The sequence below is a fragment of the Theropithecus gelada genome, chromosome 8, assembly GCF_003255815.1.
Source record: "Theropithecus gelada isolate Dixy chromosome 8, Tgel_1.0, whole genome shotgun sequence".
NCBI classification, from domain to species: Eukaryota; Metazoa; Chordata; class Mammalia; order Primates; family Cercopithecidae; genus Theropithecus; species Theropithecus gelada.
This window is the reverse complement of record NC_037676.1, coordinates 87,219,391-87,244,718: the sequence shown is the minus strand read 5'-3', so window position 1 is coordinate 87,244,718 and position 25,328 is coordinate 87,219,391. Positions and strand designations below refer to the sequence as shown.

General features: G+C 37.3%; 1 protein-coding gene across 22 annotated transcripts in view; it reads right to left on the bottom strand.

Annotated features, from left to right (window-relative positions):
• The window catches only part of RALYL (RALY RNA binding protein like), a 757,987-nt gene that overhangs the window by 100,014 nt on the left and 632,645 nt on the right, over positions 1–25,328 (bottom strand). For 15 of the 22 annotated variants that reach the window (XM_025395091.1, XM_025395085.1, XM_025395101.1 and 12 more), the window contains one exon: positions 10,687–10,719. The exons of the other annotated variants lie outside the window; for them this stretch is intronic. In XM_025395091.1, coding sequence (XP_025250876.1) covers positions 10,687–10,719 — 33 coding nt within the window. The remainder of the gene's footprint in view (positions 1–10,686; positions 10,720–25,328) is intronic. 22 annotated transcript variants of the gene reach the window in all.

Below are 25,328 nucleotides of genomic sequence, written 5' to 3'. Positions count from 1 at the left end.
TACATTAATTGCTCTAAAATATAATGTTTCAAGGATGATTGGAATATGAGCCCCCAAACTTTAGCCCTCTATTAAAAAGCAAGGTTGCTTAACATCTTAAAAAATGTTAAGGTGGGCAAGAACTTTAATATTCAAATTTATTTTATAAATGTATTTTATTTATAATAATATAAACATATTCAATATTATGCATTTATAATACATTTAAATATAATAGTAAATATATAATATACTTACAATAGTTTAAAATAGAAAATATTACTATTTAATAAACAGACATTTATTAAATATTGAATTTATATTATTTAATATTTTGAAGTTTAAAATTTATTATGATCCCAGCCTTAGGTCTAAGATGACATCAGAATGAATTTATATGTGCTTTGGCATAGGCAGTGTGGAGGCTTCCATGGCATTTATTCTGGGCTCTTTGCATCTATCCTGGTCTCTGTTAAGTGAACTCTAAGATAGTTCTAGTTCAATGTGGCTGCCTCCACCACATGCATTTAAAACAGGGAGGGATTGTGAGACATTATATTTCAAAGATTTTTCTGAAGGGACTCCAGAGATGATAAGTGTTTATAATGACAGCTTGTGCATGTGTGTATGGAAAAAAATGGAGGGGGATGGAAGCACCTTGTAGATGATGGCTCCCAGGCCTCACTGGTATCAGAATCACCTAGGTAGCTTTGGAAAACATTGCATCTGTTGATCTACCTGGGCAAACAGAATCACACTTTGGGATGAGCCTTCATGCCTCACTCTAGGTGTATTAGAGGGAAACTACATTAAATGAACACTGGTGGGGGAGTGGGTTTCCCCCTCAATGATACTATTTTAGAAATCATTTCCTGGTGCATATGAAGAAAGTTCTTTTTATATCATATATATAGTTGCAGGATCAGAGACCTGAGATTTCACTCAACTTCTTTTCACAAGTCCATGATCTTTCTCAGTAAGGAAATAATTTTCTGTAATTTTCTTTGACAGTTTTTTTTTTCCACTGCAATATTCAGATTGGGTCTATGTTGTGACCAAAACATTTTATTTCAAAATTAGTACAGCACATTTATCCAGGGAAGAATTTGGCTTCTCAATTTAAGATGAGATTCATATTAAAAATATATCAATGTTCCTACTTAAAAAATTTAAATGACAATTACCAGTATTCATCATTAAAATCTGAAACATCTGTACTCATATTGCTTGATAACTCATTTCATGACAATTTTTATTTTTCCCCAATATAATAACTTTTGTTGGTTTTTATAATGAAACTTTTGTTTTTTATAATGTAACTCAAAACACTGCCTATAAAAATGGAGATTTATTCTATGAACTATTTTAAAGGTTTCTGATTGACTCTTTATAACGTGATACATAAATATACCTTCCAGAATTGTAATAATAGCTAACATTTATGAGCAATTCTTATGTACCAAAAACTGTGCTAAATGTTTGATATAAATTATCTAAATCTTTTAATCTCCATTTCACAAACAAGAACCTGAAGCTTGGGAGTTTAAGTAATTGCCTAAACTAACATATCTAGCTTGTAGGTGTCCGAGTCTATGAGGGCGAAAGCAACTTTCGCCAGTGCATATTAACAAATACTTTAAGACACTGATGGGCAGTGAACTGAAGTATGCAATATTTAGCAGTGATTTATTTATTAATATAATTCACACATTTTTATTGAACATAGAATTAAAATTAATGTGAGGTGTGCTGGGGACAAATTCAATGTTATATACTCACATGTCAACTGAAACAATAAACCACAGACGATGCACTTATTCTGGCATGTGACTAGGATTAAAAGTCATAAATCTTTTCATAATCTGATCATCATGGAGGATGGGAGGCAGGACTAGATTGCAGTTCCCACTCGGACAGACAGAGCAGCATGAAGAGGTTTGTGTGGTGAATTTTAGCTCCAGATCAACTGCAAGAACGAACCAGTAATCTCAAGAGGACCCACAGACCCTCTGAAGGAGGCGGAGTGCTCCTGCAGGACCCGGGAGATACCCCAAATACTGTGAGTGCCCCAACGGCAGAAGTGGGAAAGGGAGATCCTCCTCTCCCAAACACACACCCCCACTGGAGAAACTGGAGGTCTGTTTGCGGGAGAAGTTTCTGACCTTATCTAGAGCTGAGTCAATTTCAAGAGCTGAATGAAATACAGGGGTAGAGGAAACAGTGGGAAAGGCCCTGGGAGCTCGCTGGGTCTTCAAGCAGGCCATTCCTCCCTAGCACCACAGGGATCCATCAGGAGGGTGACCAGAGGAGTGGGGGGAAAACACCACAGGGAGTAGGAAATCTCCAGCTGAACTTTGTAGAACTTGAATGGGGCAAGAAGCCTCCTGGCCAAAACTCAAGGGAGAGTGGGAATCCAGTGTGTGGACTCCACAGGCTAGGAAAGAACCAAACCCTTTTCTTCCACAGCTGGGAGGCCAATAGCCTGGGGCAAGTTCTCAAGCCTGGGGCAAGTTCTCAAGCCTGGCTCATCCACTGCCTGGAAACCAACTTGGGGCTGTTAGCGGTGGTATGATGGGATTGAGACTGGGCCTTTGATTTGCATGGGAGCTGGTTAAGCCCTGTGTCTGCTAGTTTTCTCCCACTTCTCTGACAACCTGCATGACTCAGAAGAGGCAGCCATAATCCTTCTAGGTACATAACTCAATTGACCTGGAAACCTCATCCCCATCCCCCACAGCAGCCACAGCAGGATCCATCCAAGGAGAGTCTGAGCTCAGACATGCCTAGCCCTGCCCCTACCTGATGGTCCTCCCCTACTCACCCTGGTAGCTGAAGACAAAGGGCATATAATCTTGGGAGTTCTAGGGCCTCATCCACCACTGGTTCCTCTCCATACTACTACAGCTGATGCTCCCTGGAAAGTGTCACCTCCCAGCAGAAGGCCAACCAGCACAAAAATAGAACATTAAACCACCAAAGCTAAGAATCCTGACAGAGTCCATTCATCACAGGACTCTGCAGACAACCCCCAGTAACAGCCTGGAGCTGGGGGGACTTGCTGGGTGGCTAGACCCAAAAGAGGGACAACAATCACTGTAGTTTGACTCACAGGAAGCCACATCCATAGGGAAAGGTGGAGAGTACTGCATCAAGGGAACTCCCTGTGGGACAACAGAATCTGGACAACAGCCTTCAGCCCTAGACCTTCCCTCTGACAGAGCCTACCCAAATGAGAAGGAACCAGAAAACCAACTCAGGTAATATGACAAAACAAGGCTCTTTAACATCCCCCAAAATCACACTAGTTCACCAGCAATGGATCCAAGCTAAGAAGAAATCCCTGATTTACCTGAAAAAGAGTTTAGGAGGTTAGTTATTAAGCTAATCAGGGGGGCACCAGAGAAAGGCAAAGCCCAGTGCAAGGAAGTCCAAAAAATGACATAAGAAGTGAAGGGAGAAATATTCAAGGAAATAGATAGCATAAAGAAAACAACAATAAAAAATTCAGGAAACGACACACAGAAATGCAAAATGCTCTGGAAAGTCTCAGTAATAGAAACGAACAAGTAGAAGAAAGAAATTCAGAGTTTCAAAGACAAGGCCTTCAAATTAAACCAATCCAACCATGACAAATAAGAAAATATGAACAAAGCTTCTAAGAAGTCTGGTATTATGTTAAATACCAAACCTAAGAATAATCAGTGTTCCTGAGGAAGAAGAGAAATCTAAAAGTTTGGAAAACGTATTTGGGGGAATAATCGAGGAAAACTTCCCTGGCCTTGCTAGAGAACTAGACATCCAAATACAAGAAGCACAAAGAACACCTGGGAAATTCATCACCAAAATATCATCGTCTAGGCACATTGTCATCAGGTTTTCTAAAGTTAAGATGAATGAAAGAATCTTAAGAGATGTGAGACAGAAGCACCAGGTAACCTACAAAGGAGAACCTATCAGATTAACAGCAGATTTCTCAGCAGAAACCCTACAAACTAGAAGGGATTTGGGCCCCATCTTCAGTCTCCTTAAACAAAACAATTATCAGCCAAGAATTTTGTATCCAGTGAAACTAAGCATCATATATAAAGGAAAGATACCATCTTTCTCAGACAAACAAATGCTGAGAGAATTTGCCAGTACCAAACCACCACTACAAGGACTGCTAAAAGGAGCTCTAAATCTTGAAACGAGTCCTGGAAACACATCAAAACAGAGCTTCTTTAAAGCATAAATCAAACAGGACCTAGAAAACAAAAATACAAGTTAAAAAGAAAAAAACAAAAAACAAAACCAAGGTACGCAGGCAACAAATAGCATGATGAATGCAACAGTAGCTCACATCTCAATACTAAACATTGAATGTAAATGGCCTAAATGCTTTACTTAAAAGATACAGAACTGCAGAATGGATAAGAACTCACCAACCAACTCTCTGCTGCCTTCAGGAGACTCACCTAATACATAAGGATTCACATAAACTTAAAGTAAATGGGGTGAAAAAAGGCATTTTATGCAAATAGACACCAAAAGTGAGCAGGGGTAGCTATTCTTATATCAGATAAAAGAAACTTTAAAGCAACAGCAGTTAAAAGAGACAAAGAGGCACATTATACAATGGTAAAATACATTGTCCAACAGGAAAATATCACAATCCTAAACATATATGCACCTAACACTGGAGCTTCCAAATTTATAAAACAATTACTAATAGACCTAAGAAATGCGATAGACAGCAACACAGTAATAGTGGGGAACTTCAATACTCCACTCAGCACTAGACAGGTCATCAAGACAGAAAGTCAACAAAGAAAAAATGGATTTAGACTATATCTTGGAACAAATGGACTTAACAGATATATACAGAATATTTCATCCAACAACTGCAGAATACACATTCTATTCAACAGTGCATGGGACTTTCTCTAAGATAGACCATATGTTAGGCCATAAAATGAGCCTCAAAAAATTTAAGAAAATTGAAATTACATCAAGCACTCTCTCAGACCACAGTGGAATAAAAGTGGAAATCAACTCCAAAAGAAATCTTCAAAACCATGCAAATATATTGAAATTAAATAGCCTGCTCCTGAATGAGCATTGAGTCAAAAACAAAATTAAGATGAAAATTTAAAAATTCTTTGAACTGAACGACAATAATGACACAACCTATCAAAACCTCTGGGATACAACAAAGGTGGTGCTAAAAGGAAATTTCATAACCCTAAATGCCTACATCAAAAAGACTGAAAGAGCACAAACTGACATTCTAAGGTCACGCCTCAAGGAACTAGAGAAACAAGAACAAACCAAAACCAAAAACAAACCCAGTGAAAGAGAGGAAATAACTAAGATCAGAGCAGAACTAAATGAAATTGAAATAAAAAGAAACAATACAAAAGATAAATGAAACAAAAAGCTAGGTCTTTGAAAAGATAAATACAACTGATAGACCATTAGCAAAATTAACCAAGAAAAGAAGAGAGAAAATCCAAATAACCTCATTAAGAAATGAAACAGGAGGTATTACAACTGACACCACTGAAATACAAAAGATCATCCAAGGCTACTGTGAACACCTTTATGCACATAAATTAGAAAACCTAGCAGAGATGGATAAATTCCTGAAAAAAATACAATCCTCTTGGCTTAAATCAGGAAGAATTAGATACCCTGAACAGACCAACAACAAGCAGGGAGATTGAAATGGTAATTTAAAAATTAACAACAAAAAAATGTCCAGGACCAGATGGATTCACAGCAGAATTCTACCAGACATTCAAAGAAGAATTGGTACCAATCTTTTGACACTATTCCACAAGACAGAGAAAGAAGAAACCCTCCCTAATTTATTCTATGCAGCCAGCATCACCCTAATACCAAAACCAGGAAAGGACATAATCAAAAAAGAAACTACAGACCAATATCCTTGATAAACATAGATGCTAAAATTCTTAACAAAATATGGGCTAACTGAATCCAACAACATATCAAAAAGATAATCCACCATGATCAAATAAGTTTCATACGAGGGATGCAGGGATGGTTTAACATATGCAAGTCAATAAATGTGATATACCACATGAAGAGAATTAAAAATAAAAATCACATGATAACCTCAATAGATGCAGAAAAAGCATTCGACAAAATCCAGCATCCTTTTATGGTTAAAACTCTCATCCCTCAATGTAATAAAAGCCATCTATGAAAAACCCACAGGCAACATAATACTGAATGGGGAAAAGTTGAAAGCATTCCCTGTGAGAACTGGAACAAGACAAGGATGCCCACTCTCGCCACTCCTCTTCACATAGCACTGGAAGTCCTAGCCAGAGCAACTAGACAAGAGAAAGAAATAAAAGGCATCTAAATTGGTAAAGAAGAGGTAACACTGTCACTGTTTTTGCTAACAATATGATTGTTTTTCTTGAAAACCCTGGAGACTCCTTCATAAAGCTCCTAGAACTGACAAAAGAATTCAGCAAGGTTTCTGGATACAAGATTAATGTATACAAATCAGTAGCTCTGCTACATACCAACAGCGACCAAGCTAAGAATCAAATAGAAAATGCAACCCACTTTACAATGGCTGCAAAAAAAATTAAAATACTTAGGAATATACCTAACCAAGGAGTCAAAAAACCTCTACAAGGAAAACTACAAAACGCTGCTGAAAGAAATCACGGACGACACAAACAAATGGAAACACTTCCCATGCTCATGGATGGGTAGAATCAATATTGTGAAAATGACCACACTGCCAAAAGCAGTCTACGAATTCAATGCAATCCCCATCAAAAGGCCACCATCATTCTTCACATAATTAGAAAAAAAAATTCTAAAATTCATATGGAACCGAAAAAGAGCCCGCATAGCCAAAACAAGACTAAGCAAAAAACAAGTCTGGAGGCATCACACTACCTGATTTCACACTATATTATAAGGCAATGGTCACCAAAACAGCATGGTACTGGTATAAAAATAGGCACATAGACCAATGGAACAGAGAAGAGAACCCAGAAATAAACCCAAATACTTACAGCCAAATGATCTTCGACAAAGCAAGCAAAAAACATAAAGTGAGGAAAAGGACACCCTATTCAACAAATAGTACTGGGATAATTGGCAAGCCACATGTAGGAGAATGAAACGGGATCCTCCTTTCTCACCTTATACACAAATCAACTCAAGACGGATTAAAGACTTAAATCTGAGACCTGAAACTGTAAACATTCTAGAAGATAACATTGGAAAAAACATTGTAAACATTGGCCTAGATTTTGTGACAAAGAGCCCAAAAGCAAATTCAATAAAAATAAAGATAAATAGTTGAGACTTAATTAAACTAAAGAGCTTTTGCATGGTAAAAGGAACAGTCAGCAGAATGAACAGAAAACCCACAGAGTGGGAGAAAATCTTCACAGTCTATACATCTGACAAAGGACTAATATCCAGAATCTACAATGAACTCAATACAAACAGGCCATCAAAAAGTGGGTTAATGACATGAATAGACAGTACTCAAATGAAGATACACAAAGGGCCAAGAAACATATGAAAAAATGCTCAGCATCACTAATGATCAGGGAAATGCAAATCAAAACCACAATGCAATACTACCTTACTTCTGCAAGAATGGCCATAATCAAAAAATCAAAACACAGTAGATGGTGGAGTGGATGCAGTGAACAGGGAACACTTCTACACTGCTGGTGGGAATGTAAACTAGTGTAGAGATTCCTTAAAGAACTAATAGTAGAACTACCATTTGATCCAGCAATCCTCTGGGTATTCATCCAGAGGAAAAGAAGTCATTATATGAAAAAGATACTTGCACATGCATGTTTATAGCAGCAGAATTTGCAATTGCAGAATCATGCAACCAACCCAAATGCCTATCAATCAAAGAATGGATAAAGAAATTGTGGTGTATATTTATATGATGGAATATTCATCAGCCATAAAAAGAAATGAATTAGTGGCATTTGCAGTAACCTGGATGAGACTGGAGACTATTATTCTATGTGAAGTAACTCAGGAATGGAAAACCAAACATTGTATGTGTTCACTGATAAGTGGGAGCTAAGCTATGAAGATGGAAAAGCATAAGAATGACACAATGGACTTTGGGGACTTGGTCGCCGGGGGAGGTTGGGAGTGGGGTGAGGGATAAAAGACTACAAATATGATGCAGTGTATACTGCTTGGGTGATGGGTGTACCAAGGTCTCACCAATTACCACTAAAGAACTTATGCATGTAATCAAATATCACCCTACCCCAATCATTTGTGGGAAAAAAAGAAATGGGTATAAAGCACCAGGAAAAAAATAAATAAACATTTACTTATAAAAAATAACTTCACGAGAACAAATCAGTCATACATTTGAATAATGGTACTTATGAGTAGACTGCCTTGTGCCTAGTATGCTTATATGTGTCCACTGATTCACTTCTGTCCATCTTCTCACTGAACAAAGTAGGAGAGAGATACATACATGCTTTTATTTTTTTGAGACAGGGTCTCACTCTGTTGCCTACGTTGGAGTGAAGTGGTGTGATCTCGGTTCGTTGTAGCCTCAACCTCCTGGGCTCAAATGATCCTCCTGTCTTAGCCCCCAGGTGGCTAGGAGTACAGGCATGGAACCACGGCCAGCTAATTTTTGTATTTTTTTGTAGAGATGTTTCACCATGTTGTCCAGCCTGGTCTTGAACTCCTGAACTAAAGTGAGTTGCCCACCTTAGCATACATACTTTGGACAATCTTATTTAAAATAATTTTCTTGAGGGAATGGAAGCATTTAGCTATAAATTAAAATATCCATTCAGCAGAATCATTTGGGTTGCCTTTCACACACTTTACTTTTAAGACATAAGCAATACCTTATGTGTGCCATGCTAATTTTCCCACTTTGAGCATTTGCTGAGTGATACATTATTATATATTATTATTTTTGGGGGGGAAGTTTTTCTCAGGGTTCTAATACTCAGTGCTAAACTCTTGAAAAGTTAAAACAAAGATTACTTAGGGTCTGCCTTTTAAAACAGAAGTATGCGATAAAAAAGGAATTTCATCTCAGAATAGCCAGGAGAACAGTAAAGGCTGCACAGAAACTGCATGAAGTGAGGCGTGAAGAGAAGCTATTTCAGGCCTTTTGACTTGAGGGCAGATACATATGCATTCAAACTAAAAGATTTCTTCAGGTGTAGAGATTTTTTAACAATAGGAGCTGATGATCAATGTAGGGGAAAAAAGCATGCTTTATTACCTTTTTTGGGCCAGACCAACTCGACCTTTCATTTTCCATGTAGTCTTCAAATAAATACATATATTCCATTTTTTGTCTTCCACATCCCCTAACAATTATTTTGATTTCCATGATTTGAGTGGCTTTCTGAAAAGCTTTTATGAAGAGTAGAAAGGAATTGGGAACCATGTTGTTGAATGAGTGATAGAAATATTCAATGGCCATGTACAAAGTAATACAAGAAAATTGATCTGGTCACTTAAAAATCTAACCCCATTCCATGTTTCTGGTCATTAACCATCAGTATTGTGGCTGCCTATCTATGACAGCTTTTTTTCCCTCATCAAATACAGCACGATTTCTCTAGGCAAGACATCGCATTTTTCACCACTTTCTGATACAACATCATCTATAATATTGATGGTGCAAAAGTCCTTTATAATAAACTTTAATATATTAGTCAAAGGAGTATTTGATCAGATACAAACAACATTGCTTATACTTAATTAGTTTTAAATGCCTAAAAATAGAACATGTGCACTCATGTAAACAACATATTATAATTATTTTATTACTATTATTTTTTGAGACAGAGTCTTGCTCTGTCGCCCAGGCTGGAGTGCGGTGGTGCAGTCTTGGCTCACCGCAACTTCTGCCTCCCAGGTTCAGGCAATTCTCCTGCCTCAGCCTCCCAAGTAGCTGGGATTACAGGTGTGTGCCACCATGCCCAGTTAATTTTTATATTTTTAGTAGAGACGGAGTTTCACCATGTTGGCCAGGCTGGTCTTGAGATCCTGACCTCAGGTGATCTGCTCGCCTCCCAAAGTGCTAGGATTACAGGCATGAGCCACTGCGCCCGGCCAACAATATATTATTCTTAAGATATGTTTTGTGACTAAGAAGGATACCGTCAGAGCAGGCAAGCATTTGTGTTATCTAAATTTGCCTCAGGGTTCCTCAGCTTTGGGTGCAGAGAAGCAGTCAATGTGAGTGAGCTGGAGAAATTAAAGTGAAATGAGAGCTAAGGAGAAAAGATAGATATTGACTGTGAAGACAGACTTAGGGAAGGGGGTGAAGAAACAGTGAATAGAGTAGATTGAAAAGAAATGGAGTACAGCAATGGGTAGACAGGCTTGGAATGGTGAAGCTATGGCTCAGAGGAATTTTTAGGACCTATGTGAGTATACTTTTACATGAAGAGAATATGGATGATCACTGTGTACCTTGTTTAGCCTTTATAGAAGGTACAGGATTTCATATACATTCATTAGCTGCATTTCTGAGGTCACAATACAACCTAGGGAGCATTTTAATTAAGTCTTTATAAAACATAGATAGCAATGTTGCATGCAATGATATGTTATGATTTTGAATATGAGGTTAAATGACTGAAAATACCATCTCAGAAGTTCTTGGTAATTTGAATTAAACAATTAATACTTATAAAGTATTTAAATACTTACCCAACAGACAGGAAAGGTTCCTTTGATTCAAGTCTATGAAAAAATATGAAAATTTTCTTTTAATATAACAATTTGCTGTATATTCAAAAATGGCTTTTACATGCACCTGACAAAATTATACTTTTTTTGGATGAAAATCCATAATGTACCACCAGTAAAAAGCTATAAATAATACATTAAGACCTAATCTGGACTAAGTAAATTTGCAGCTGGATTAATGCAGAAGCTACATAAAATGAGAGAGTCTTGGAATGAGGACATAACATTTAACTGATATATTAAGATGATCATAGTATTAGTCTAATTCTGATTGCACTCTCTGTGTCTACTCATTTTCTTTATTCATGGTAATGTGTTTGTAGAAGTTTCTATATATCTATTTGTGGTGGTTGTAATAGTGAAATAATTTATAATGTGCTTGTTACATGTTAGCCGAATAACTGATTTACTCCGAAGAGAGAAACAGCATACCATATATAGTTATTTATTGGTCTTAATACCACTTAGGGCTGGGGTATTTGGATTCTTCAGCCTCCTTTGTGTCTTCTAAAAACTGGGTATTTTCTGTACCTCAGTATATCAAAGGGAAAGTCTAATCCTGAAGGTTGTGGTTCATTTGAGAAAGCCACTTTAAAACATATTCTGTGTCTTATTTTTTTTCATTATAAAATGGGCTAGGCTTCTTCCCGCTACTTTTCTAACTTCATAAATTAACTTTCCATTTTTTTTTTTTTTTTTTTTTTTTTACAAAATGTAAGTAAATCAGGAAATAATCCACTTCTAAATAGTTCCTAGATGATAATTAAGGAAACCTGTTGGTAAGTGTATTTTGGTCACACTAGTTTCATTATAGGTTTCTTAAGATACTATTAAGGGTTAAATGTAGGCAAACTGAAGATATTTTTAACTAAATCCTGGTGTTTAAGATTTTTAAGGCCGGGCGCGGTGGCTCAAGCCTGTAATCCCAGCACTTTGGGAGGCCGAGACGGCGGATCACGAGGTCAGGAGATCGAGACCATCCTGGCTAACACGGTGAAACCCCGTCTCTACTAAAAAATACAAAAAACTAGCCGGGCGAGGTGGCGGGCACCTGTAGTCCCAGCTACTCGGGAGGCTGAGGCAGGAGAATGGCAGGAACCCGGGGGGCAGAGCTTGCAGTGAGCTGAGATCCGGCCACTGCACTCCAGCCTGGGCGACAGAGCGAGACTCCGTCTCAAAAAATAAAAAAACTTAAGATTTTTAAGAAGCACAGTTGAAATGACTATCTTAGAATTAGGCTAAAAATTTATTTTTATATATGTGAGTCCAAACAATGAAGGAAATAATTACTTTTTTGTCTCTATTTCATTCTGTGTATGTAAAAAAATTGCTTATGAGAAATAGGCCTTGGTGCATTTATAGGCAGGGCTGACATGCATCTCTACCATATACCATGGTGCTTTGGGCGAATCATAATGGCAGGAAAGGGACATTTTTAGGGAGCAAGTGCCTTAGCAATCCTTTTGGACAGCTCTAGGTAGGGTAGAAGCAGATAAAACCAATAGTTGGTGCTAAGAGTTTGGAGAGGTTTATTTATGCAACCTTTCCTTTTCTGAATTCCAGTATTATTCACATCTCTAACTGTAGGTATATTAATTGCCTTGTGTTTGTTTTTCTCATACATTTGTGATCTACATAAGCAAACAGAACTAGAGAGGGAAAAGCTGAAGATAAGTAATGAAAAATGTTTGGATATATTTGCTTTATAAGACATGACCAGTGCCATGTGATCAAAAGGAAATTACCTTGAACAAATGAGGGGGATTCTATATAATATGATGCAGGAGATTGTTCACATATTTTGACCATCAACACCATAATGATACTACTTTATTTTCCACCTGATAATACTTGAAATAAAGATAGCATGTGGGCATTAATGGGATCCCTTCTCTCTGTATTTGCCAATAATTTCAGCCTACCATTTATCAGACATTAGTGTATGTGTGTGATTTGCTTCTGTGAAGTGCTACCCTCCAGCCTCCTATGTTCCCCATTTTCTACACACTACATCGTCCCCCTTGCCTCTCACTGCTATGTGATTCTTAGTGGCACTGAATAATGTAATGAGACTATTTTAAAACATTTTATATCTTTCTCCTTTCTCTTTTTTCAGCCACCATGTCTCAGTAGTTAGCAAGTCCCATCAGTTTTTCCTTTGGGACTCTCATGTCCTCTGCATTCCATTCCCAGGCTGGTTTTCATTAGTTACCCCAGCTTAGTTAGTCTCTCCAGAATTCTTTGTTCAAAGTCTCTTCAACTTTACACACTGCTCTCACACTAAGCTTCCATCAATGCCACCAGTCACTCCCTTTGGGCAAGTACTGCATTGTACCACTTTAGGGTGGCATAAGCAACTTGAATAAAAGCAAAGCCCACCACTTTTGATTTTCCCTCTGCAATTATCAAAATACTGAGTTCAGAATTTTTTTTTTTTGAAGGTTTCAGACAAGCAACTGTTGGATTAGAGCATACAGGGACACATGTTGGTTGTCCTACTGCCCCCTGTGGTTAGTATGATTAGTCTGACTAACTAAGTTACTAATAGTTATCCCCTTCTCCTACCACTTCAAGCCCACTTCAGCCAGCTCCTTCCAAATGCTCAAGAGAAGTCTTCAGAAGAAAATTCAAGTTTTCAAAATATTGTTGGATTGAAAGTTCTGATGATGTTCTATAAACCAAGAGTTTGCAAACTGTGGCCAAATCCTTTTCTCCTTCTGATTATGTATAGTCCCAAGCTAAGAATGGATTTTACATTTTAAAGTAGCTAGAAAATATCAAAAGAAGAGTAATATTTTGTGACACATGAAAATTACATGAAATTCAAACTTCAGTGTCCATAGGTAAAGCTTACTGAAACAGAGCCATGTGACTTCATTAACATATTGTTTAAGGTTGCTTTGTGCTATGGCAACAAGTTGAGTAGTTGTGGCAGAAACTGCATGTCCAAAATCCTAAAATATTTACTATCTGGCCTTTACAGAAAAAGTATGCCAGTGTGTGAGATATTATTTTGTTGGAAGGAACTGGAAACAACCTCCTAAAATAGGCTTTCTTTACTTTTAATACATATCAAGATATTTTCCCAGATTTATAAATTCAGAATAATTTGAATTCCTTCTGTACATCACCATTTCAACCTCTGATCCTACCAACATATTCTCCTGAAATGTTTTTATGTCATCACGTTTCTTGATTTCATTAATCATAAGATGGTACCCAAACTTTTAAGATCTTCACAAACATGCCCTCACCAGTTTTCCATGATGTTTTTTATTGCTTCTCTTACTAAACACTTCATTCCACAAAAACTAAGTATTGTCCAGACACGTCTGATTTGGCTTTGCTTTGGTACACTTAGCATTATATTTCTATACCAGATGCTGTTTTTTCCCATGCATGATCTATTTATCATTTACATTTATCTCAATCTAACTCCTTCTTAAAGCTGATCCTGAAACCTTCATTTTACAGGGACAAGTCCATCTCTGAGGTGATACTTATTATCACCATCACTATGACATATTCTCTGAACAATATTATTCAATTAAAAACTGAACTTAGAGTCTCAATAAGACTGGTAAGAATATTAAACCTGTACTATGTTTAGACAAGAGACTTCCAACAGTTTTGTGTTAAGTCTCCTGGTGGGACTAGAGGGGAGGATGTTGCTGATGGTTCATGAACTGAGCCAAAATAAAAGATTATTGGTCATTGGCTCCTCCAAGCCATAGATGATAAGTCCAAGGTACCAGGACTCCCAAGTGTCTTCTGTGGTAAAATAGGGCAGGAAATCTTGGTGGGTGCCACCATCAGGCCATTCTACCTTTTGTCTCATCCTCAAAACGATGACACACTGCAGAGTGGAGAGACAACTGTCCTTTGTTGAATGATGTTCTGCTTTGAAACCAACTGCTCAGTTGTTGTTCACTACACTGAGGCAACTTCCCTAGGCTTGAGATGATTCAGGGACTCTGACTAACCTCATTTTTCTCAATTATATAGCAAACATAGCCAACTCAAGGAGTTTGGGGAAGAATATGAGATTTTCTATTTAGAGCATCTAGCACAGTTCCTGGCAGAGTGGATCCTGATGGTCGCGACCATACCAAGAACAGGTTGTTAACTCTAAAGTCTGAAACTGCTTGGAATGTATGAATAGAACATTTTAGTAGTGTTGGTCCTGAAAAATAAAAAAAAAAAAAAGGTAAAAGAAAGAAACTTCTAGGAGAAATATTCCTTTGTAGAAAATTATTTATCAATTTAATCTGTAGAAACAGATGATTACATTGTGATATGCCTAGAGAGAACTTTTCTAAGTTTTTTTTTTACAAGGTAATTGTTTCATGAAGAAAGGGATTGATTTTTATTTTTCCTAAGATTTACTTTTCATGTGAAATAGGTAGTGAATTTAATAATACTTCATTTAGGACCCACTAGAATTAGGAGTAGAATAAGAAAAACAAATGACAGGCTTCAGAAAAATAAGACATAGTGGAGAAATAAAATAGAACACAGAATGAAGGTCAATATTTGGAGCTAAATGAACTGTAATACTTTTTATTTAATAAAAACTAAATTGTATTTACTGAATGCCAGGTATTATTCGACATTCTTTATAAACACTAATTTATTTAAACATCATGATACAATCTGAGGTAGTTCTCATTTTATAGATGAGGAAACTGAGACCAAAACATATTAAGTACCTTGTACAAAGTCACACAGCTCATAAGTGGTTGAGCTAGGATTTGAATTCAGACATTCTGACTCCAAAGTTCATGTCTCATCTATTTTAGTTGTTTTGCTTTGTTTACATGTGCCTCAAGGTACTGCCACATTGTCTCTCTTTATACTTCTATGCTCTATTGAGAAAGTTCATCTGGATTCAGATGTTGGAAATTCCAAAACTTACATCTCTGGCATCATTCTATTTATGATAGGTGGCTATAGCTGCCCACAAAATATCTCTAATTGTAGATGCCTCTAAGCTAACATATCTCAAACTAAATTTACTCTCTTCCTCCCTTATTTTGCTCTTCCTTGTTTTTCCCTAACTTGGAAAACTCAGACACTTAGGTGACCAAACTAGAAAGACTGGAGTCATTCTCATGAACTCCTTTCCAACAACCTTTCTAGTTCTGCTGTTTCTGTTGCCAAAAGTCCTCTTGATTCTATACTTGCCTCTCAATTCTGATTTTCACAGTACAAGTGATCATCCAGTTGTATATGATCCACTAATCTCTTCAATGACCTCCCTTCTTATTTCTTTGGTATTTCCATATCTACTAACAGAATGAAATTGCTAAAATAAAATATAATCGTGTAATTATCCTCATTACAAATCTCCGCATGTTTCTAGGAAGTATTTTCTTATAAGGCACAATGGGTTTGTTAGTGGTACTTCATACCTATTTTCATAGGACTCTGTAACACTTAACCATGGTGAATTAAAAATTTCCATTGTAATTGCCAGGCTTCCCCTAAGACTGCACACTCCTTGGAGGTACAAACTAACTGTATTTCAAGTACCTAGAATCATGCCTACTTCACTGGAGGCTCTCAGTAATGATTTTGTTAGATGCACCTTCCCTGCCTTGCTCTCTCACTTCTAGTCCCATGTTTTGCCTACAGAGTACAGTCTAATATAACTTTATTACTATATTTATAGTGTTAATATAACTAAAAGTTCACTCACAGTCTGGTTACAGTGTACCTTCCCAGCCTTTGTCTTCTATCACTTTAGTCTACAGACTCCATGTTCCAGCCAAGCTGAGCAAATTGCTCACTGTCTGGGTGGCATCTTGCTTTTTCCCCTGTGCATTGGCATTTTGCTTTCCCACATCCTGCTTTTTCTCTTGTGCTTTGGCATATGCGTGTTTTTGCAGAAAGAATTTCAAAAGTTTTTGAAAGACTAGAGCCTTGTCATGAGTCCAAAGCATGTTATAAAAATATCCACCTATTATATTTACAGAATTTTGTAGTTAAAACTTCCAGACAGTGATACTACTTACCATTATCTGAGTTACTCTTTTTAGCTATGACAACCCAAGCCCTGACCTACATTTAAGATGGATGTGCCAAAGGGCTTACGTGTACAGGTTCTAGAATCACATTGCCTAATTCCAATCATGACTCTACCACCTCTGGCTGTGTGGCCTTAGAGAAGTAAGGGACTTCTCTTTGTGCCTCAATTATTTAATGTGCAAAATGGAAATAATAGTAGACCTATCTCAAAGAACTATTGTGAGAAATAAATACATAACTACACACATTAGATAACTAATTTAAATAAATAGTGGACAAATGCTTAATAAATATTAACCATCATTGTTATTACTATTTTTTTTTTTTAAATCTCTGAGTCCTTGAATCCTTGTTCCTGCATTCATGGCCAGTTAATAGAAAGAGAGTTCAGGCTGGGGAATAGGTTGGTGTAGTGGTTATATATCAATGAACAATGTTGGGATATATTGGAGAAGATATGCAGTAGCCAGCAGATGGAAATGTGGGCTCAAAACTCAAGTGAGACATTTCGGCTGGAAATAGATTCAGGAGTCCTGTTATCAATGCAGAATTAGTATATTAAATCATAAGAGAGAATAAGTGTGCCCAGAGATAGTGAAGAATAAGAAGAAAAGGGTGGAGGGAAGATTATTTACTTGGCATCACTAACAGGACCTTAGATGTGTAGAAGCAAGTTCAGAAGGGGACGGGAGATCTGTTCTGGCAGTTGCATTAACCTGTACCTGTCATGGCACCCAACATAGCAGGTGCTTCCCAAAAGTTGACTGACTGAGAAAACCTGTGCCTAGATCTACGCCACTGGCTTTCAATCTGTTCTGTAGGATAAAAGTAAATACAGAAGAGAAGATTCTCTCTGAAAGTGGCTCCTGTGTGCCTTACTCAAGCCAGCAAGGAGCAGAAATTGAAAAGTGTTAACATTCTCCACTAAAGTCGATGTACAGGCCAAAGCTAGTGTCCAAATCTAATGATGTTTGAAATCTTGTTTGTCTACCCTTTATGAATTAATCTCTTGATAGGGAATAGAGGACTTCTTTTTAACTGCATACTTTTTTCTACAAAGGAATTTTCATATGCATTTCAAAAAGAGTTTTAAAGACCAACATGGGTGCAAATATTTTATGTCGAAAAAAAGAGTGTGGCTGTCTTCTGTCTGTCCCTATCACACTTCCACAAACAATGAGGGAGTCTAACAATTATCAGAAGAGTCAGAGCTTACGATGTGCCAGGGACTCTGCCAAGCGCTCTCACACATGGAATTTTGACAACAGCATATGAGAAAACTAAAGTTCAGAAAAACCTAGTAATTTGTTTAAAGCCATACAGTGCTATTATCTGAATGTCCTCTCCATAACTCATGTTGTAGTTTAATTGCTATTGTGATGGTAGTAAAAAGTGAGACCTTTAAGAGATGATTAGGCCATGAGGACTTTACCCTCACGAATGGATTTTTGTCATTACTGCAGATGTAGATTTGATCCGCTTTTTCTCTCTGTTTTGTGCATGTGTTTCTTCACCATGTGATGCTTTCCACCATATTATGATGCAATAAGAAATCCCTCACTAGACACTGCCTCTTGATTTTGGACTTCTCAGTCTCCAGACCTGTGAGCCAAATAACTTACATTTTTAATAAATCATCCAGTCTGTGTTATTCTGTGATAGTAGCAGGAAACGAACTAAGACACACAGCAAAGTGATGGAGTCTGAATTCAGTCACAGGCCTAACTCCAAAGTCTATACAGCCACTGTTCTGTACTCTTAAGAAAGGACAAAGAACACAATAAATGCTACACTGGCCAGATATTTAGTCTATCTGGCCCCACACTGGGTATGATGGTGGTCCAGGCCATTGTAAGTTATTCCTTAGTTAACTGATTGCTTGTTATTTATGGAATAATTTAGCATGATATTTTATAAATAACTTAATATACTTCTTCAGAATTATAGAAATCTTGTTTTGATATTTAAAATTTTGTTTATGTCTCATCCTTAACTATTTGTAATCTAAACACATCCATGTGACATTTTAATCATTCCAAGGCATACTGATTTTAAAAAGCTTTTATTCAAGGTAAATGGTTAAATGGGAGCAAAAGATGATGACTGATCAAAGATAAGCACTTGTAAGTGATTCTTAGGTGTCTTCTTACAGAATATTTTGCATATTAAAATATAACATAATTCTATCAGTATTATTAAAAATTCATTTATTGCCTCAAGATTTAATAGTCTTCTTTATGTAATAGGGAAAGGACACTCATGGATAACTGTGGGTAAATTCTCTGAGATCTACCGAAGTTCAGCATCTGTCTGCAGGGGCCTTTGAAAACAGTATGCTGAGAATAGATAGGGCTCAAGGACAGTATCTCCAACTGAACTTTTAATGAACTCCCGTAGGCGCCAAGAAGGCGAGTAGATAAGTAAGAATATAGAAACAAGGTACTGAGTAGAAGGTTACATGTGGGAAAAGAAAGTTTGTTTTGCATTGCATTCTTTCTGCTGATGTGAGGTTTATGGAGTATAAATAAAGTGAGGCGGAGGCTCTGAGTGCGGCCGCCATGTTCTCTGTGTGTCTTTGTTTTTGTGTGTGTTCTTTCATTCTCCACCACCCCCGGTGCGGCCCCCAACAAGTGGCGCAGCGAGCAGGGTCAGCACGGGTGAGTAGGGGAGAACAAGAAGGGGAACCCCCTAGGAGCGGGTAAGGCTCAGATATTGTTAAGGGGAACCTTCTTAAGCTTTCATTATGGGAATTCCATCTCTCTGGCCTCAGAATATTTATGGCTGTTTCAAGGACTGTTGCTGTCTATGGGAGTAGAAGTGAAAGAAAAAGACTTTGAAGCGATTGTTTGCCCATGTTGAATAACATTGTTACTGGTTTCAGTATCAGACTAAAGTGCAGCTGAATCGGAAAAAATGGTTACAGGTAGTAAAAGCTTTGCTTAGAGCTCTCCAGTTAGGGGATACTATGCCTCTAAAATTGTGGACCTTGTGTAACTCTATCACTCAGACATTAGAGTTACTTGAGACTGATTCGGAGTGTGGTAATGTAGCCACAGGAGGAAAGGTATCTGAGGATTTGGAAAAATAAAATAAAATAAAATAAATCTGAAATGGAGCCCATTTGTGCCAGGGTAGCAAAAGGGGGAGAAGAGAAAAAGCCAGCTCTTCCTTCTTCTAAGGGAAATTCTGACATGCAGTGTATTATGGATATGCTTCAACAAATATTACAGATACATTCTTCTAATTCACCTTTGTGAGCTTTCCCTGTTTCTTTTCCTTCTGCCCTGTTAAAAGAGAATTTTCCAGTGCCTCCAACCCCCGGGCTTCCTTATCTTTACCTTTGTTTGGCAAAGTTTTCTCAGTGCCTTGCCCGCCATTGGGGGAGGGAGAAAAGGAAAAGATTTAAAAAAAAAAAAAAAAAAAAATTTAAGGAGCTGGATCTGTTTCCAATTATTTGTGCATCTTTTGCTCCTAATGCTCAGTTTTCAAATGGTGGCAATAATGTCCAATTTAATGCCTTACAAATTAAATTTTTAAAAGAAATGAAAGCTGCCATTTCTAACTATGAACCCCTATCCTTGGTCTTCTTGATATTTTTTTATCAGAAAATTTGATAATTTCTATAGACTGGGAGACTTTGGGGAAGGCTTTTCTTGATCGTTCTCAGTGGTTACAATTGCACAGCTGGTAAATGAACAAGGCGCATGTACAGGCTAGAAAAAATGTTATGTGTGATCCCCCAGGAGCCACTGAGGAACAACTCACAGGCACAGGCCAATATGCTACTCTTAGTGCTCAGGCTGGTCTAGAAGATGTTGCCCTTACTCAAATCAAGACTTTGTTTTTAAGGGCCTAAAATAAGGTAGAGATAACAGGAAAATCTTCCCTTTCCTCTGTGAAGATTTTACTGGGCACAAATGAACAATATTCAGATTTCGTAGCCCGTCTTCAGGATGCTGTCTTGAAAATTGGGGGTGCTGACCTTGCTTCAAAAATTTTGTTACAAATGTTGTCTTTTAAAAATGCTTATGCTGACTGTCAAAAATTGTTAAAATTATTAAAGGCCAATGGGGCCAACTTAGATAAATATATTAAAACTTGTGTTAGTGTTGGAGGGGCTATTTATAATGCTCAATTATTTGCTGGAGCTTTGTCTAAAGCCTTAAAAGGAAATAACAAACAAGGTGTTTGCTTTCAGTGTGGTAAACCTAGACATTTCAAAAAAGAATGTCATAAAAATTGAACACTTTTATCCCTCAAGGCAGAAAGCTGCCTTCAGAGGTGTACAAATGTTGTGGTAAAGGTCGACATTGGACAAATAAATGTCATTTCAAAACTGATAAAAGTGGAAATTTACTGTCTCCTCTCCTGGGAAATGGGAGCCGGGGCCCACAGGCTTGGGGCCCCAACAATTTATGTCACCAGGTCTGAAAGTGTAGTTGGTTTATCAGTCTTTACAAATGAGAAATATAAGAAAGGAAAAGAATGCACCAACTAACTAGGTTTCTTGTAATAAATCACTAAACTAGTCAAAGGACCAAAAAATACAAGATCAGCGTGACTCTGAAGGATGTGAGATTATGGTTCTGCACTTGTTACATTAAAGAGCTAAAATAAATAGACGTAATATTAACAATAATAACAGTAATAATAGCCATAGCATACTGAGTACTTACTTTGTGTCTACTACTGTGAAAAAATCTTCACTTGCATTTAGTTCTTCCAACATCCGTTTAAGACTGACAAATTTTATAATTATTACCATTTTGTAGACAGGAAGACAGAGTTAAGACAGTTTTATAAATGTATCCAAGGTCATATAGCTATTATATTTTGAAAATATGACTTTCTGTCCCTAGAGCTTACATGCTTAACCCTTTCCTCTAGACTGCTCTATAAAGTACAAAAATGGTAGTCACCCTCCTTGGAATAATCGGAGGAAAGAAAAACCAATAACTAAGTAAAAGTTATATCTCAGCACCAGATCCAATCCCAATTTCAAGTATCCATTTAGCCTTGGATAGCATCACTGTGTTTTGAAAACCAAAATCCGTTGAGTATTTTGTGGTCCACCATTTTTTACAAAGCAGATACTCTATTGAATAGTAAGCTACGAACTGAATTTCTGTACCTGTAATCACCTTATTTGTTTACAAATATTTGTTATTGACTAAATCTGCATACAATACCCAGTGAGCAATGGCCTACAACATCAAGGAATAAATTCAAGTCCTCCTTAAGGATCCCACACCTTACCCCAGTTTCTCAGCTTTATGTGGCAACTAAGCAGAGCACCGCTGCTGACTTAGTTATTACTCAGCCTTATACTTTGTCTCCTAATAGAGGAGTATATAAATCAGCTATTAGAGTGTGTGGCCCTTTGCCAAAAGGACATGATGTTACTAATAAAATTCTTATTATGGTTCAAGTCTCACAATTTATATGCCTAGAGGCAGGGGAACGTATTCTCAATAGGGAAGGTTTGGTAGCACAGAAAAAACTGTTTTTTGGGAAACTTTAGTTTCTAATCAAAAGCCCTTATGTTCATTGCACATTAATGAAATAGTTTTTAAAGGGTTAATTGATACGGTGGTGAATATGTCTATTATTTGTTTAAATTAGAGGCCTATACAATAGGAAAAAAGACAAGTTTCAGTTATACTCACTGCCTTGGGTGCTGCTTCTGTGGTTTATCAAGACGTAGAACCTTTAACCTGTGTCGGTCCTAAAGGCCAACAAGGTCAAGTGTTTTTTTTAATTTTTATATTGTTCCTATCAATATTAATTTTTGGGAACAAGATCTTTCACAACAGTTTGCTGCTTTTTTAAACATTCCTCATATTTCCTCAGCTGCCAAAAATATGATGTTCAAAATGGGCTACAATCCTTTAAACTCACAGCCACCACTCCTATTTAGGTGAAACAGTGACCATTATTTAAAGAAATATTTAGGACTCTAAAAGAGTAAGTCAAAAAACAAATGGCCGAGAGGAATATAAAGCCACGTATTTCTGCATGGAATTCCCGTCTTTGTCTTGTCTTAAAACTATAAATGTTTACATTAAACCTAGGGAAAGTTTACAGCCTGGTCTTCCTAATCCTGCCCTTATCCCACAAAGTTAAAAATTAATGGTCATAGATCTCAAAAATTGTTTTTTCTCTATTCAGTTACAACATCTTTTTTCTATTCTAGAAGGAGACAGTCACTTGGACAGCTCACGTCATTTAACTCCTTTGGCTTTACAGGAACTCCAGCTTGTGGAAGAGCAACTTCAAAAGGCTCATTTACATTATATCCTTCCCGATGTTCCCCTTTCCCTTTGTTTATTTCATACTTTACATTCTCCTACAGGAATGATTCATCAGACCAATCGGCCGCTAGAATGGATCTTTTTGTCCAATAAAACATCTAAACACTTGGCTACTTATATCGATCATTTAGCTGAACTGATCATCAAAGGACAGCATCACTGTCAACAACTTTGGGGAGGAGATCCTTCCTTAATTATCTCTCAATTCACTCATAGTCAGATCATTTATCTTCTTGCAACTTCTGATTCTTGGCAAGAAGCTTCATCAATCTTGAATTACAGTTTATCCTTATCCCTCGGTGCAACAGAGAGAATTGTTTGCTATTCTCATGGTCTTACTTGATTTCCCTACTACTGGTTGTAATATTGTTAGTGATTCTCAATATGCCGTTTATGTTACTTCTTATATTTCTCAGGCCACTTTACCTCTTTGTGCTACTACTTCTCTTCAAAAACTCTTTTCCTTGTTATTTTCTACTTTGAGCCAACGTCGAGCTCCTTTATTCATCACTCATCTTTGTTCTCATTCTCAACTGCCTGGACCATTAGTTCATGGAAATACTCAGATTGATTCACTTCTAATTGGCCACTTGCAGGCTGCAGAACAAGAACATGCTCTACATCACACTAATAGTTCTGGCCTTCAACGACCGTTTCATTTAACTTGTAAATAAGCTCGTTCTCTTATTCGAGCTTGTCCTTTCTGTGCTCCTTAGAGCATTCCATCCTTCCATCCTGGAGTTAACCCGAGAGGTACTCAAGTTAATCAAATTTGGCAAATGGATGTTATACATATTCCTTCTTTTGGACGATTAAAGTATGTTCATCATACCATTGATACTTTTTCTCATTTTCAATGGGCCACTCCGTTGCCATCTGAGAAAGCTGATTCTGTTATTACACATCTCTTAGCTTGTTTTGCCATTATGGGCATTCCTTTTATACTTAAAACTGATAATGCCCCTGCCTATGTCTCTCATAAATTACAAGTTTTCTTACAGCAATACAATATTCAACATGTCACCGGGATCCCGGGCAACAGTCAAGGTCAAGCCATCATTGAGCGTGCAAATTTAACTTTAAAAACTCAACTATTAAAACAAAAAGGGGGAAATGAGCCCCCCCAAAAAAACCAGATTTTTTTGAAGGTTAACCTTTCCACCTTAATTTTTTTGATTTTGAAGGTTCTTTTTACCTTAATTATTTTTTGAATCAATGGAGACAATTGCAAGACTACGCTGTCGTAACCCATCTTTCCTCACCTCCCTCGGTGATAGTCCCCGCTGACAATTTAAAGATTTGGTATCCTAATGAAGAAGGTAAGTATGTTCAAGGGCAAGTTCTAAAACAGGAACGGGGCTATGCTCTTGTCCTTACAGGGAGCAGACCTAAGTGGTTTCCTACAAGATGATTGAAACCCTGTTGAAAAGAAAACTGGATTCAGCATGCATTTCTTCCTTTGTTGGATGTGCCTCGGCGGGGGACTTATTTCCCTTAGTGAGGCTTTGTATGAATATTGCACTTATATTCCCTTTCCACCCTTGTATCAGGGAGTCGCCTGGGGAGAGGCGGAAATTAAGGTTTTCACCAATGACACTACTTGAATGCCATCCCCCTATATAGACAAGGACAATATAGAACGGGAAACGGAAATTATAAACAACACATACCAATTTGGAGTGGAAGAACTTCCAATATGCATGGGAAATAGTTCTCATTGTCTCCGAAAATCGTATGAAGCCTGGGTTGTTCGCTATAATCATAGTTATGTGGCTGCTAATACTGTTATTATAATCATACTGTATATAGTAATGCAACTATTCCTAGTTCTTTACCTTTTTGTCCTATTCCAGAGGTTGCTCCTAATATTGAGGTGCTGGAGTGGCAACTATGTCGGGGAAATAAAACCCGGATTTTATTAGAATACAATGGGATGCAAATAACTGATTGAAGTGTGCACGGTGATTTTCAAATAAAATTTAGTCACATATCTTTGAAATGGCACCGGGTAAATAAAAATATTGCTGCTAACAATAATGAAACCTTGGTATGGTGTGAAGGAGGCCTAAGTACAGAGTCATCTTTGGAAGTTGTTAGCTGCAGGTGATGCCATTAACACTTTCGTGGGGAATATGTCTCTTAATCTTTCTAACCCAACTAATTCCTTTCATATTCAGTTATATCGGAATACCTCTCAATATATTATTGCTTGTGTCCGTAAGCCCTACCTATTATTAGCAGGGAATTTGATATGGGATAATAATA